We start from the raw sequence: 17171 nt of genomic DNA on the forward strand, positions 1-17171 counted from the left end.
CCAAATGGTTCCCATTTCGGGACATTCTAAAACGCTTAACGTGAAAAACGCTTAACGTGGCTTACTGTACTAAGACAGTGATATTAAAAGACCAAATTCAGTACACATATTATTAATAAACCACACTATGTATAAAAAAATAAGATGAGCCCAAGATATCAACACAACGCGATTAATAACACGTTAAGCATTTTCTTCCCATAGAAAACCGTTATGAGAAAACGCTTAACGTGGCTTACTGTACCAAGACAGTGATATTAAAAGACCAAATTCAGTACACATCATGTGTCATGGCTACAAAATATGCCTTATCCACATTTTATCATCCACATAAAATGTAGCCTATAGTCTATCACTTCTCTATCACACTTCTACGTTCAAAAAGCTTAAGCAAATAGCAGCCCCCAATCTTGTTATTATGCAAATCGTTTTAACAAATTAAGATCTCGTTATTAAGAGAAAATAATATAGCATAATATATATAAAAGGCATTCAACAGACCAATACAAAATAAACGAAGCAGTCGGACATGGGAGTCGAACCACTGTCACTAAGAGCAAAAAATGACACTGTATGCTGGCACTCAGACCACTGCCCTACTCAAGAAGTTAAATGTATTGGGTAATCTAATGTATTTCACAGACATGAATGTAAACAGAGGCTAAAATCATACTATATCTACATACGATAAAGGAAATTTCCTTTATCGTGCTTTTTACAAAGCGATAGCCTACACCAACGAAGAAATAAAAATATGACGGGATAACATTCCAAAAACAGAACCTTAAAGACGGATCGCTATTCAGATCGACAATCTACTACATATGTCTTTCCTCCAAACGTCACTTTATTAGATGGGCTGAACTTTGAAGAAAAGGGTGGGGCTGATTATAATATTATACAAAACGCCGTCTTTGTCAGACAGAAGCGCCGCAATTGACGGCGCACTGTGGATGGCCTGCGGCGTCAGAAACGGCGTCATTGGCTGGATTAAAAAACGGCGAAAATGACGGCGAATTTGCTTTGTAAACGCCGTAATTTACGCCGTTTGTACCACAATACGCCGTAATTTGCGGCGTCTTTTCGTCTTAAACGCCGTAAACACCGGCGTTTTGAGAATGAAACGCGTTTGGAAAGTGGCGAAATGTGAACCATTTGGCTTTCCATAGCCCCGGCGACTGCCCGGTTCCAATATTATGAAGCTGCAGACTCGGAGCCTGCATCTACAGTCCCCCACCGAGAGTCCCGCATTCTCAGACCCCTCATTTTTCGAACACAGCGCCTCCTGCTGTTCAAAAGATCGAATAACACCCGCACACAGAGTACAGTGCACGCTTATCCAAATGCAATTAAAAACAATAGGATGCAATATTACGGTCTTCAAATAAATTATCCAATAAAAATTTGCGTTCCCTGCTTAATGCAGGTGCCAAAAAACTCATTGTTACTGATGGAAGGGATACAATTACAGATTGAACTATCTTCTGAAAAATAGTCTATGTGAAATTTTATTGCTACAATGTTTGGTTTTTTTTATATATATATATTTTTTATTCAAAATTCAAATTCTACTTTTTCTTTCAGTTCAACCTATAATGGTCTAATTAACATTACCATGCTAACATAACAAAATCTGTTTTTTGATATTTTGAATGCGAAGCAAAATAAATCAGAATAGACAAAACACCAATAATAAACAATTCAGTAGGCTACTTTATTTAATGATCACCTAAACATCATCTTACTGTAAAGAAAAAATGAAGAACAAACTGTGTTCGTGACTTTACTTTTCGTCTTTAATTGCATTAAAAAAACTCATTTATAAGTCGCTTTGCATAATCATAAAATGATACGTTGCTGGAATCGGAAGGGGCAACTCCATCGATGTATGGTGTACTGGATACGATAGCACATGTCTTATGATCTTTCAAAAAGAAAGAAAAAAAATTCAAATTCATGTTGCACTGCTCTGACTGTAGAAGTGTCCCTTGAGATGTTTTTGAACTTTGGACAACTTTGTGGGTTTGAGATATATGGGGGCACAAAATGGGCAGTAAAAATAACTGCAGCATTTATGAAATATAAAAAAGTCCGAGGTTAAAGGCTAACGTTAGCTATCAAAATATTTTCGGGGTAAAGAGGGCGAAAAAACATAACGGCTCAAATCTTGTTACAAACTACCTTTACAAATATTAAATGGACTATTCTTATGTTGTATCGATTAGCTAAATTAGTTTTATTAAAAAATAAATCAAACGAGCTATTACGATTCTCTAAATAAAATTGAAGACAGCCTACTCACGTTTTGGCTTAAGTTCTGTTTATCCGATACAATTTGATAGGAGGCGCTGACTCGAAAAATGAGGGGTCTGAGAATGCGGGACTCTGGGTGCAGGGGGACTGTAGATGCAGGTCTCCGAGTCTGCAGCTTCATACTAGGCTACTCCCCGGTTCGCCCGTGTCTAGAACCGCTACTGTGGGTAGGGATTATTTAAATGAGGAATGTATATTGTTCCTGGAAGAAACCTCAAGACTGGAGGCATTTTATGGGGTTCAGAAACACTGATATAGAGAATAACTCCTGCTGGAGGGACTTTGAGCTTTTTTATGCTCAAACAGCAACGTTACACACTAAAGACAGATCAACATGTAAAAAGAAGCAAAATAGCTAGGACCCCTGTTGTTAATGCCATTTCATTTCTCAGATCAGAAACGCATTCTCTCTTATTGTCTTGACCTCTGGCTGATGATGTTGATGCTCTATTGCGTGTGTGTGTGTGTGTGTGTGTGTGTGTAGTGGGCTCTGTGTTCAGGAGCTCTCTCCTCCTGTTTCCATGGAGACCAATGGAGACCAATCAGCGTCCGTGGCTGCGGACTGTACTAAAGCCTGCAGATAGAGAAGGCAGAGCATGTCTTACACACGAAGAAATCGCACATGTGTGCATCCGTATCCACACATACCAAATCAGCATTTGTAATTCTGTCCTGTTCTACGTCGTGTCAACGCGCGCTCCCCGTATCCCCGCATCGTCTTGCTGCGGGCTGCTGCTGATGCGCGTGTGACGTCACGGGCTACGAACGCAGCTCCACCTGAATGAGCGAGAGAGTACGCGCTCACGGCACACGAGCACACGCAGAGCCGCGGCCATGGCGCACAGACTCAGCATGATGTGAGTAAATCATTACATCCGCATGTGTTTTACCACAGTGCACCTGTGTTGACGCGCAGAGTCGTGTGTTTTATGTTGATGCTTAGTGATGGGCTTGCAATGTGTGTGTGTTTATATGATGATGGGACTGGCGAAATGATGGCGAAGCCTGCAGTTGTGGTCATGAAGTGAGCAGGATAATGTGCTGTTGTTGCAGTGAATGACAGTAATAGGACTTAGGTGTTTTCAAGCGTCATGCAAAACACGAGGTGTGTGTGTGTGTGTGTGTGTGTTTGGATCTGCTGATGATGTGCATTATGACGCAATTTGAGTCACATGCTTCTAGCACAATGTGCTGCTATAAACTGTGAGGTATGATGCATTTATCCTTCATGTGCAGGACTCAGTCTGACCATCCGTCCTGTTTATAATTGCAGACATTTTAAAGCATTATATCTTTCTTTTTGCTGTTTATTTGTATGCTCTTGCTCTTTTATAAAGCGTTACAGAATACAAGCATCTGAAGAGCGAGTGCGTTTGTGTGTGTTTGACCCTCTCAAGGTGACCGAGGTGAAACTGAAGCACACATTAGCACTAGTTCATGGTCTTGAGGGAATTTACACTCAGTTCAAGGTGATTTACTGCTGTCCTGCTGCTTCTGCTCAGTGCCACTGTTTACTGCTGGATATTTATTGTTTTTGTTGATGTTGTTGCTGCAATAAGCATGCAGTATCTGAAGTGTGCACTGATAAGTGTTTCCTTTAGTAGTATGCTTCATTATATGATCTCCTCATATTTGTAATTCAGCCAGTGGCATCCAGTTATCGTTATAATCAGAAAGATATGTATTTTGTTATTTTGTGTACATGCACTTGTTGGGCTACACAATTTGGTCAAAATGTCAATATGGCTATGGTAAAAATAAGATTAATTATTGCAAATAATGAATTAAATTTTATTGTAATATTTCACTGTAAAATAAGCATTTATTTGCGTTTGCATCCAGCCATATCACGATGTCAGTTGTATCCCGGTTACACTTGCAGCCCTGCTTCTGTATGATTCACTGAAGGACTCAACGTGATGGTGAAATGGCTAACAGTTAAAACCAGTGTCACACACAGTGACCAAACCATAACATTTCACCGTGAGTTTAAAGACCCCATGAAACCACTAAAGGTGCTCCGTTCTGCCCTGTGGGGACATGCTACCTCTGGACTGCTGGGACAAGCAATGCTCTGCTGAAAAGCCCAGCATGAATTGCATGTCAGTCCAGGTTTGAGGTGGTTTAATGCTGGTCTAGCTGCTAGTCATGCTGTTCTCAATCAAAACTGTGAATTTAAAGAACCAAAATAGAGCCATTTACTTTACTAAAGAAAAAGACCTCTGTTTTGTCCTCATTTAACTTTAAATGTAACGCCATCAATTTTTTTTAATATCTTTTAGAAACGCTAATAATGAGTTGGTAGAATGCCTTAATGGTAGATAAGTGTCATTGGCAAAACAATGGAAAGTGCTTCCTAAAAATGCTACCAATGGGAGCAATTACAGATGAAAGAGAGCAGGACCTAGGACAGAGCCTTGGGGAACCCCCTGTCAGAAACAGCATGAACTCCATGTTGGTCCTCAATCAAAACTGATCTGGTATAGCTGGTCCACACCTGCAAACCAGCGTCCCATGCAGCTCCCAGCATGCAACACGCATCTAATGCTTTTTCAACAGGGTACCCTTTGTTTTATGTTATATTAGCCACATTGTTTGTAAGATGGCTGCAAAATACATGAACGTTATTTGCCTCCTGATATTTCTAGCTTGAAGTAGTTGGCCAAGATGATATCATGAATATTTTTGTATGTTTTTTGATGTTTAAATCTGCTGGGGGGGGGGGGGGGGGGAAGACACTGGAACATTTGTGCACTTTCCCTGTTACGTCCATGTAAGCATTGCCTGCGGTGAGTAAAGCAGTGACGCTGTGTGTGTGTGTGTGACGGCAGTCTGGTGCAGAGTTACATAAAGACCTGAGCACTCATGGAGAAATCAACATCTCCACATTTATTCATTTATTCATCGATGTCAGAAACATTTCTGAGCATGAAACCGTTTCAAAAGGCTGAGAGCAATTTGTAGAGTTACAAAAGTGCACCTTAATTCCCCTAACAGCAAACCATTGTATATTCCGCCGTCTCAGAATGAATGTGTATCTGAATCCTCATAGCTGCGCAGTGCTCAGGGTAACGCAGGACATCAGGAAGTGTGTTTGTAGTGTTGAGCCGATGGCGGCGGGTGTCTGACGTGTTTGTTTCTCCTTGTGTCGTAGGTATGTAAATGCTTTGCACCAGTACTGCTGTCCTGCGCCGTGTGGCTCTAAGCCGCTAGCTGTACCTGAGTGCAGGTAAGAGGCGCTCTAGGCCAAACCTGACAGCTCATCACACGCAACTGCGCTCGAGAAACCTCACGCCACGCTCTTTCACCAGCAGTGTCATTAAAGGCATTTCATCAACTTGTTTCATATTGTGGTGCGTTTTAATTAGCGTGAATTCGAGATGTCAACACATGACATTCGTGAACCCACCCTAATTTTAAAGCTTTTGAATGTTATAATACAACTTTTCAACAATAATAATTTTGGCTATCTTGATCTTAGATCAAATCTATTCCATTATACATTCTTGTTGAAGAGCTTTACGTAAATCTTTGCCAAAGTTCAACACCTTTCCTGTTAGTTCAAATGAAGGATATTTGTAGTGTCAGGACAATATTTTGAAATGTGATGTGCGTTTAGTAGCCTACATGGTGTACTGTAATTCCAGTTCATGAGAATGATTTGTGTTTGTTTCCATTATATCAAACAAGGTCAGGTGATGAATGATTGAATGATTTCTATGATTTCAGTTTTAACGTTGATTGACTGCACAGCACTAGCGGCGCCAGGATTTTGATTGTAGATGGGCCTCCAGGAAACTGGATAGGCCAGTAAAAATAAGCCACAAAAAACCCCGGGTTTCCCTTCATCTCACTTCTCTGCAGCACAAACAAGCTGATTTGCTTTGCGTTTCATATGTAAGCAATAAGGTACGAGGCCACACCAATTTATAAATGGCCCTGTCATACAAATATCCACTCGGTTTGAGGTCCTTCATTAATTTGGATTCCATTGATATAACGGGAGCACATTTCAGTTTGTTACAAAATCCCTGCGTGGATTCCTGGACTTTTATGTTGAAGTGTTTCCTGTTGTTTCTTGTGCCATGCTTTGTAGTCTGTTTGTAGTCCTCAATGGGCCAATCTCCACGACTATATAAACATAGAAGTCCAGGAATCCACACAGGGAATATGTAATAGTTTGCCTCCCTTCTACCTGTTTTGGAAGTGTTTTTGACAGAAGTCTGTGACGTTGCATTATGGGAAAATCCATTCTGATTGGTCAGTTTAGTAATGAGACGAGCCTCCTCTGGCACTGCGTGTAAATCAATGTACTAATCGCCTGGTATCATGCATAAAAGAAAAATGAAAAGAAAATATTACTTTTTATAACGGCCATCATCATCAAGTTATGATCAATTTTGTTAGAAAAAGATTTCAACAAATGTTTATATTATTGTTTACCTACGATCAGGTAAAATGTGGGCCGTGAAGCACCACTGGCTGAGAACGGCTGGCCTAGAGTATGCAGTGTGTGTGTGTGTGCTGTTCTTATAGTGTGCTTCTCTCACAGGAACCATAATGTGCTGCATCAGTTCTGCTGTCCTCAATCTGGAAGCAGCAGTCCTTCAAGATAGCAGGAATAACATCTCCAGTCCAGCCAAGGATCTGTCCTCTCTCACAAAGCGTTCCTCCTCCATCCGTCCGTCCGTCCGTCCGTCTCCTGCAGGAACAGTGTTCCTCTGGGAAATAAACATCACTGTGTAGGACAGATGGGAATCTTCCTGCAGTAGTTCAGTCCATGAACACTGGAAGAACACAACCATAGTGCTAGAACAAAATCATGCAGTTTAATGAGTGTTTAACCACAAACATGTACCTCTAATACAAAGATACAGAACTGAGTGAAAAAGAGTGATCCATGACAATAGAAAGGAATATCTACCTAAATATCCATTACTGTATCACAACTGTATTTGCGTTGCCTGATATCAGTAGGTTATTGTCTTGAACATGTAACGGGATTCAAATTAAAAGGTTTGTTTTTGACCCTCTTGTAAATGATTTTTCTTTTACATCTGTGCAATTGTTTTTTTTCCTCTTTATTTGTACATTTTCTAGTTACTCTTGAGTAATTTAATAAGGACTGTGTTCATTCTGCACAATCTGGACTGCTTACTGTGTTTTTAGAAATACACTCTTAAACTCTAATATTAAAAAAATGTCAAAACCTTACAAAACATTTTGTTGGAGTTATGACAACTGTAACAAATGAAGTCCAATGGAGGCAAGTAGTAGCGAGAACCCAAATTCAATTTTATCCAAAACGTCATCAAACAAAGGCATGGGACTCAAAACAAGAACATAAACATTCAATACTCGCCAAACACAGTGCATACATGAGGGCTTAAATACACAGACTAATAAGAAGACAAGGAACACCTGTAATCAGACGATTAACCAGTGACAATACACAGGAACACGACAACAGCAAGAAACAAAACCCAAAATGTGATGACTTCTAATGCAATTAATTGAATCAGTAATTGGCTATTTTCTACCCTAGTTTTGAGCCTAGCTGAAAAACGCTGGTTTTTTATGTGCGTCTCGCACTGAAGACTTGGAAGTAAACGCCCACTGCTGTGAGTGGAGAACAGTTTTGCATATTATAATAAGTTTCGACTCACACGTCGATGCTCTTGGGGGAAATTGTTTTGAAAACGTCCAATGTTGTAAAATGGCAACCAGAATGATTGCAGCATTCCTGTCGGATCCAATATAGACGACACAGCACCGTTCTTTACTCTTAATCGGTCTGCAAATCCAGTCTTGTTTACAATCCTCAGTGAAATGAAGCAAACAGACAGACGATGTTTTACCTCATCAGCTGGAACATCATTAAAAATAAAGTTTATCCAAGCAGTCCTATTGGAGTCCAGAGGAGCATATGCAGTGACTGTCTTCTTCCACAACCAGGCGCTGCACAATATTCTGTATCGCTCGGTAGCTCGATCCATATTGTCATCACAAGGTAGGCATCTATGTTATTTAGCTATGCGTGTAATGCGCGAATCGGTGGGCGGCGCTAAACCGGCCGTGTTGAAGTAGGCGTTGATCTTCTTCTGCGGGGGTGGGGTTTTATCCTCTCTGACGTCATAGTTCCCCACTTTGAAAAACGAGTCGTTTGCTCAATAAAAGCTTTTTATTGGACTAACAAGGACGTTTTCAGTTCTGAAACTTGCAGGATATTCTTATAATATGATGACCTCTTAGATGTCAAAAGCTCAAGGAAAATTAGATTTCTCAGTTCATTCCCCTTTTAAGTTGATTACTTAACTACTTGTGTTGTGTGGAACCAGTTAATCTTATTTACACTGAACAAAATTATAAACGCAACACTTTTGCACCCATCCCTGATCAACTCTATGCGTGAGGCAAGTGGTGGTCACACCAGATACTGACTGGTTTTCAGCCCCCCACCCCCCCCCCCCCCCCAATACGGTAAAACTGCATAATTTAGGCTATGTTTACACGGAAACGATTCTGAAGAGAAAACTTTTCGTCATCACTTTTTATTCTGCGTTTAGACGAGCGTTTTGTGTGGGAAATCCGCGTGCAAACGGTGACGCAAAAGTGTGTGAAATTCAATGTAGTATGCACTTCAGGCGGCTAGGAGTGCATACTACTACAACACCAAGTCCACGCGCCTGCGTACAACCTTCACTGTCAAACAGGCTTTGCGTTTTTACCGTTTACACGGGAACGCGGCGGTGGAGCGTTTTTAAGATTTACACTCTGGAGAGTGGTTTCACTTTTTTGCGTTTTTAAGCCTCAAAAACGCCGTCGACGTGTAAACGAAAGGCACATCCGATAAAATATTTTGACGTTTTCACCTGCGAGCGTTCTCGTGTAAACAGGGCCTTAGAGTGTCCTTTTATTGTGGACAGCCTAAGGCACACCTGTGCAATAATCATGCTGTCTGATCCGCATCTTGATACGCCACACCTGACCTGTGAGGTGGATGATGATCTCGGCAAAGGAGAAGTGCTCACTAACACAGATTTAGACAGATTTATGAACAATATTTGACAGAAATAGGCCGTTTGTGTACATAGAAGTGTCGTAGAACTTAAAGTTCAGCTCATGAAAAATGAGGGCATTTTGCATTTTTGTTCAGTGAATTTTATATTTGTTTATTTAGCGAACATCATATTACTTATCACTGGCATTGCATATGGAGTCAAGATAGTGTTTATCTTCATGTATTCAAGCAATACTGTATTTTTCAGCAAGGTACGCATCTAGAAAAGGGCTGGGCGACTCTGGGCCGTGAGATCCACAGAGCTGCAACCTGAATAATACACACCTGTACAAGCTAATAAAGCTCTTCAGGATTACTAGAAGGTGAGTTTGATCAGGGTTGAAGCTAAACTGTGAAGGAAAGTGGATATCGAGGGTCAGTCCAATCCAAAGATGTGCAGGACAGATGAATAGTAAACCACTAAAACACTGCAGCCCCTGCTGACAAATATATGTTCTAGGAATATGTTGATAACATTCCTATTGAGTTATAAAAACGTTATATTTCAATTACTTCTGACTACATGGCCTAGCTGGCAGTGTCATCTGACCTACAGCACGACATCAGTTTGTGGATCTGACGGCTCCTCTCTGTGGCCTCGGTGGATAGTGAGATGTCCACTGGATGCACATTTAAAAAAGATATGATATGTGTTGCTTGCTGGGAGCTGTGTGGGATGCTGGTTTGCAGGAGTGCCTGTGGACCCCTTATACCAGATCAGTTTTGATTGAGGACATGACTAGACTGGTCCAGCTCTAGACCAGATCTAACCAGCCTGAACCAGCCAGTTTCTGCTGTATTTTTCAGCATGTGCCTCATACTTTGGACCAACACTGAAACACCATGAGTTGTACAGTATAAACAGTATTTTCAGAGTTTGAGGGGGAAAATGTCAAATGGGGTCTGAAAACATGTCAACTGAAGTGAGGATGAGTTTGTTTTATTTTTACCTTTTATAGTCCCAAAAATCCATTCAGGATAAAAGTTATTATGAGGATGCCAATGCCTTTGTGTAAGTTTATGTCACTTGATGTGTTTGCTCAATAACTAATCCAGGGTTTAGGAATGCACCATGTGAAGCATGAGCTGTGTGACGCGTGAAACACTATACCCCAGGATTGTGTTACCCAGGGTGTGGAATGAATGACCCAGGGTTAACTGACTTACCTGTGAAATTACCTTCTATCGCCTCTAGTGGACGACACAGACCATTACATCAAGATCTTGGCTCCATTCCAGTTAACATATTTCTATGAATGAAATGTATGTTATGTGCTGATGCATACTTTATGAATTGAACAGCAATGGCATGCTGTCCAGGAACCCTTGACTTTTAACTTTATACACACTATGACTTGGAGGGATTGACTTTATGCAAGTTGGTGTATGGCAGGCTAGCATTTTAGGAACCAATTTCCATTGTTTTTCCAATGACACTCGATTGTACGTACTATTAAGGCATTCTACCAACTCATTATTAGCATTTCTAAAAGTCTAAAAAATTGGATGGCATTACATTTTTTAAAGTTAAATGAGGACAAAACAGAGGTTATTTTCTTTGTTCAAGTAGATGTCTCTATTAAGGCCCTTTCAAAGCACTGTACTCTAATATGTCGGGAAGGGATTTAGGCTTTTTAAATGATGATAACATAAGCAAAATAACTGTGGTCCAGGATTGTTTTTACAGTTTTTTTTTCTACCAAATTCAGACTTTGAAAGAGTTTTTCAAACTTACATCGGTGGCTCTCTATATTTCAACAATCTCTGGACACTGGTACCGTTCCTAGCCTCTGGAAAAGGGCTGTGATCATACTGACTCCGAAGATAGCCAGGCCCGTAGTAAATTATGATTTTAGACCGATCGTGTTAACGTCTGTGATTTTGAAAAGTGTATTGTGTCAATGTTAAAAGCAGAGGTTGCTAACAACCTAGATCCTTTCCAGTTTGCCTATAGGCAGGGGAGGGGAACTGATCAGCATTATAAACCCAATTCTGAAGCATTTAGAGAATCACAAAGCCTATGCCTGTTTACTTTTTATCGATTTTAGCTCTGCTTTTAACACCATTGCTGCTTTGCCTGACGGAGGGACGTACACAACACAGATCAAACTGTTCCCAAACTCTCTGGGTTGGTAAAAGGGTCTCAAACTTAAACACGAGAGTTCAATGTGAACTGATATTCAGCTTCTTTATCCACAAGTTTCCGAGGGGCGCTCCTGTAAAAAATAAAGTGGGTGAAAATTCCGGTGAGGCGGCGGAAGTAGCATTCCAATGGTGTTTTGTGTGTTAGTTAGCGAAGAGGCTAGCTGTTTTTCGGAGAATTATTTTACTATTTAAAGACGCAAATCTTTATGAGAGATGTCGTTACGGAGCTCAGGGACATCATGTGCTGTTCGCGGTTGTATGTATAACCGGACTAAACTAATTCAGTGGCTTAAACGTGATTGTTTTGAACATAAGCTGAAAACGAAATCACAGTGATCCTGCCAGAGCCCGTCTCTGATCCTGCCAACGACTGTAGTTTCCATCACCTCCCAAAAGACGACGAATCTTCCTGTGTACATTTGTTTAAATTCTTAATATTCTATAAACTCTATCAGCATGTGATTGGCTGTTCGCTACTGATGTTACAGCTAAACTCAGGATCAAAGCCGGTGTTGACAGAATACCAAATGTGCCAGTTAATCTATTCAAGCAGCACATTCATTTATAATTTTGAATAAACTCCAAAACACAATGACTACGTGTGTATTTTTTATTTTAATTGTTTGTCAGCTCGCACAACTGTCTGTCACCATGCCTTGATGAGTATTGATTATTAATAATGTTATTATAATACTCCCAATCAGCTACTGCGGAGGGTAAAGGTACTGTTATTTCACCCTTTTTAATTTCGTTGAGGTTGTGTTCCCACATCGTTAGCTAGTTTGGATCGCTATAACTTGAATGACTGTCAACTGTTGAATGAACGAGTGTCAAGCATGTCAAATCGCGCTTTGTTTACTTCCAACCGGAAGTCGCGCCCACTTTTGACGCAAGGCATCATGGGGCGTAGGAAACTTGTGGATAATATCCTCGGGCCTCATTTATAAAAGAGTGTGTAGAATCCCAACTAAAAGTGAACACACACCAGAACCAGTACGAGTTTTTTTTTTATTTTTATTGGCCCTGATGTGTGTGTGTATTGTACATTGGTATTGTCGGTGTTATTTTATGTTACTGTTGACCTGTGGAGGAAAATGATAATTTGGCTAAATCTGGTGCAATGCATGAAATGGAAACATTTATGTTAATAAAATGTACATGGTCTCTTATAAATAAATAAATAAATAAATAAAGCAGGGAAAGGCATTTTCCCTTTATAAACCACAGTCTACCCGAGAATTTACGCACATGGAAAAGTCTCACACACACATTCAACCATAATTAGTCAATGCAGATCACCTGATGAATGGCCCATGCTTATTAAAATGAGGCAGCTAATCTAGGGTTAACCCTCCACCCACCCTGAGCTCATTATAATGGAAGTTGAAGTAATTCAATTGATGTATTTCTATTTCATCATTTATTTTCTTTCATCTGCCCAACGGCTCCGTCTCCTCGATGTTCTTACGCATGCGTCAGAGTTTGTGTTTGCGCAGATTTACCTGTCAGTTTTGTTTTTATAAATCGGGACTTTAGTGTCAGGGCCTGTGTCGTTATGAGGCCCCGGGTCCCGTGATCTGAATAATGACCTTTTTGAGGGTTACTTGAGCTGAGGGTCTAATGGAGGTAGAATACAGCGTGGTTTCTGTACATGACATCATAGCGCTGAGGACGAGGGATCCCTCCCTCCACCAGCGAGTGGAGTAGTGATGTTGTTGCCAGGCAACCGGCGTTCAGCGTGTGGAGCTGCAGATCTGCTCACGGATGCGGCGGGGAAAGGCACGGCGGAGGAAAACCCTGCAGCGAGAGCACCTGAGTATCGTGAAGAAGACACTGGTGCGCTGAGGGTGGATCTGCATCTGACCTGATTCCCCAGCAGAACCTCTCGGTGTGTGTGTGTGTGTGTGTGTTTGAGCTCGAGGATGCGTTGGGTTCTCCACGTTTGGTCCGAGACCGCAGTCAGTGTGTAACGTGATGTTCTGGCATCTCTCGGCGGGACTCAAGCTTGATCATTTTGCCATGTGACTGACGATCCAGCCCTGAACATGTCCCGCTTTAAAGCTCTGTGTTTGGATTACTGGCAGGTTTTGTGTCTGCAGCCCAATAGCACATTTTTTAAAAGGTAAGTGTGAGTTGTCTATGGTGAATCATGAACATGTTATATGCTAACAGCACAAACTGAATTTATATTCAACATGGTGATCAGTGTGTGTGTGTGTGTTTCAATCATTTGTTAAAATGACTTTTCCAGTAATGTCACCTTGGCCGTGTGAGTTGTGGTTCACGTTAAGCGATAGACGAGTAGCTGCTGTTTCCAGCTTGACGTTGGTGAGGCTCTCCTTCTAAAATCCTGGAAATAGTCAATGCAGTAATTTAACACTATTAACGTTATTGTTCTCAGGGTTAGCGAGTATAATGCTGGATTTGAGGTGAAGCGTTCCCATCAGAGACGCCGATCAGAAAGAGTGTGTGTCAGCACACATCCAGCTCTCAACGCAACACACACTTCTCATCTTCCAGTCAATCCCCATGGAGAACCTCAGTCTCGGCCTACATACATCTCATTGAAGATGCGCTTTAACTCTGAAATGTAGAACACACACACACACACATGTGTAATGAGGTGCTCCTGCAGATCTTCATGAGCTGCTTCAGGTGTGTGTGTGTGTGTGTGTGTGTGTGCTCAGGGCTGGAGCTGAACTCTGTGGAGGGAAACAATTTTCCCTCAGAAATGATGTCCAAGAAACATCATGAAACACATTGAAATAAGAGTGAAATGTTCAAGTAGAGAGGCTGAGATAGTAGTTTCTTGTGAAACGTGCTCCAGTAATATGGATATATAATATTAAAGTTTTTAAAAGATAATTGTGACTTTTTATCGAGATATTCTTTCACATGATTTATTTACATTTTTAGAACATCATAATAATTCAAGGTAAATGAAAATTAGTCATTTGTTTCAGAATTACAGAATTACAGTAATGAGAAAGAAAGGTGGAATCTAAAAGTACACACTGTAATTTGAGCGAATAACTGAGGTGTGGATCTCCTCTCTCTCCACATCAGGCACAGGTGTCGGACGCCCGGCTGAAGCGCACTCAGGAGTGTGTGACTGAAATCTGCTCTGTTCTGAGTGTGTGTTCACAGTTTTGACGGCTGTGTGTTCGCGTTTGAACAAAGTGCTGTAAATCCACAGTGTTGTGCAGGTAAAGTCATGGGATGAGTGTGTAGAGTTTTGAAAAGTGTGTTCAAGCCCTGAAACACAACTAGAGTTTGATCCTCATGAACGGCTGGAGTTACAGTTTCACGTGTCACTGTCCTTTAGCAATCCAAAACAAACATTTTTTTGTGTACAGTTTATTGTAATGTTATTTAACTTGTGAAGAGAAATGTGCTCTTCTGTGCTTTTGATGAAATGTAATGTATGTTTTGCGGTAACACCAGTAGTGTGATTACAGCGCTGCAGTTCCAGTTTATACCACAGATTTACATCGGGTGCGTCTCAGGCTACGTCCACATTAATCCGGATAGATTTGAAAACGGGGTTTTTGTTTAAAAACGCTCTCCGTCCACACTAGCGTTTTCAGCCGTTTTCCGACGTTTCAGTGTGGATGAGAAACTTCTAAATTCACTTTAATGGCGGCTCTAAAAGGCTGTCCGTTAAACTGCGTCTGTGAGGGAGGTGATGTTTTTGAGCGTGACATCGGAGACCTCGGATAACTCGATCTGCTCTGATCAGCAGACAGCATTACTTATTCAGGGGCCGTCCCGAGCCCAGCCGACACACACACACACACACACTCGCGGACGGCCCTGCTGGTGTTTGGCTGGACATCGCTGGTCTTCTCTGAGCCTCGGATATGCGTGAGTGAGCCTCTCTTTACACACTCATGATAAATGCTAAATGTCATAGAGACTTTAGGATCATCAGAGTTTCAGAGTTTTTAATTCAGTGAAGTAATTACTGGTGAAGATAAAGTCTAAAAACCGAATAACTAATGATCTTTGCGATGGAAGTGAATTATCTCTGTAAAGCTGCTGTAAAACTATCATATTGTTAGAAGCGCTGTATAAATGAAGGACTTGACTGATATAAAAGGAACGGTAGCACTTTACAATATGGGTGCACATGCTTAACTAATGCACAGATAATACTGAATTAACGTGTAACTAATAATTATTTAAGCTATTCATTAATGATTACCACATTAGGAACTAATTAAGAGTATATAAGCTTAATGTATTAGTTCATACATGAATTGTTATTAATTAAATATGTAATTGTGGATTAATTCCATAATAACTCATTTTTTTAACTAATAGTGTTAATTAATATGTTAATTACCAGAATGAGCCAAAGCCTTGTATTTCAACTTCCAGATAATATGACAGGTACACTAGTATGCATTAATACATGATTAATTACTTCATTGTTACTGAAAATTCATGTGCAAATGACTAAATGACTAGTTAATAATGATGTGCCCCAACAAGTAAAGTCATAACATAATGATACCTTTGCAAATCATTAGCTAATGATTAATTAAAGCAGACAACTGGAAGTTGAAGTGCATAGCTTTGACTAATTGTAGTAATTAACACATTCATTTACACTATTAGTTCATAAAATATGTTATTCAGGAATTAATACACAATGACACATTGAATTAATAGCAATTCATGTATTACTTAATTTATTAATCATATAGACTCTTTATTAGTTGCTGATGCAGTAATCATTAATTAATGGTTTAGTTCTTCATGAGTTATACATTAGCATGAATTAATGCATATTAGTGCACCCGTATTGTAAAGTGTTACCAAAGGAACAGATATATTGATTTGTTTTCTGTTGATTTGTGTTTATTATGCATGATGTTTAAAGTGTATTCAGTCAGTGAGTTTGACTGATATTTGATCCCTGTTGGAGGTCACCACCCTCCCCTGTCCTGAACCAGCAAACCAAACCATTCCTTACACACATGAAAATTGTGAGGTATCGCATAAATAACACTGGATGTAAACACCAAGATGTGCATCAAATCATAAAATGTGCATTTTTTGTATTCATTAAGAAATAATTCGCATAATCTACGATGGAAACACATTTACTGGCTAAATCCCTCATCGCAACAAAATCTCATGTGACTTTGCCTCAGCAGAGCATGTGATTGGATAACTGGACCAATCTCATTGCACAACACCATCTGAAATATTGTTTTGGTTTTCTGAAATGTTGTTTTAGTCATCTGAAATGCTGTCATCAGAAGGATTTGGTGTTGGATTTGGTGATTTGGTTCTCTCCCAGAACTACCAAGCGATTGCGTGTTCCCGAACACCAGACATCCTCCTCCGAACAGTAATGCAGTTTCCAGTGTTGTAGTCGAGGCCAGCTCACTCGAGTCCGAGTCGAGACCGAGACCAAAGAGAGTTGAGTCCGAGTCGAGACCGAGACCAAAGAGAGTCAAGTCTGAGTCGAGACCGAGACCAAAGAGAGTCAAGTCCGAGTCGAGACCGAGACCAAAGAGAGTCGAGTCCGAGTCCAGACCGAGACCAAAGAGAGTCGAATCCGAGTCCAGACCGAGACCAAAGAGAGTCGAATCCGAGTCCAGCCCGAGACCAAAGAGAGTCGAATCCGAGTCCAGACCGAGAC

General features: G+C 40.6%; 1 protein-coding gene and 1 long non-coding RNA gene across 3 annotated transcripts in view; both read left to right on the forward strand.

The window, feature by feature from the left end:
- The first annotated feature begins 2895 nt into the window (after positions 1-2895).
- The window catches only part of iqsec1a (IQ motif and Sec7 domain ArfGEF 1a), a 45534-nt gene continuing 31258 nt past the window's right edge, over positions 2896-17171 (forward strand). The window contains exon 1 of one of the 2 annotated variants that reach the window (XM_039671340.2): positions 2896-3170. In XM_039671340.2, the coding sequence (XP_039527274.2) occupies positions 3148-3170 (23 nt within the window). In that variant the 5' untranslated portion in view covers positions 2896-3147. Of the gene's footprint in view, positions 3171-13217; positions 13641-17171 lie in introns of those variants that run through there. The other variant, XM_039671337.2, reaches the window with a different exon arrangement.
- Positions 3194-7367, forward strand: LOC148970510 (uncharacterized). The gene is made up of 3 exons (XR_016148312.1): positions 3194-3782; positions 5468-5542; positions 6866-7367. It is a non-coding gene; the product is annotated as an uncharacterized LOC148970510 (long non-coding RNA).

This window comes from Pimephales promelas, chromosome 20 (genome assembly GCF_988280905.1).
Source record: "Pimephales promelas chromosome 20, fPimPro1.hap1.1, whole genome shotgun sequence".
NCBI classification, from domain to species: Eukaryota; Metazoa; Chordata; class Actinopteri; order Cypriniformes; family Leuciscidae; genus Pimephales; species Pimephales promelas.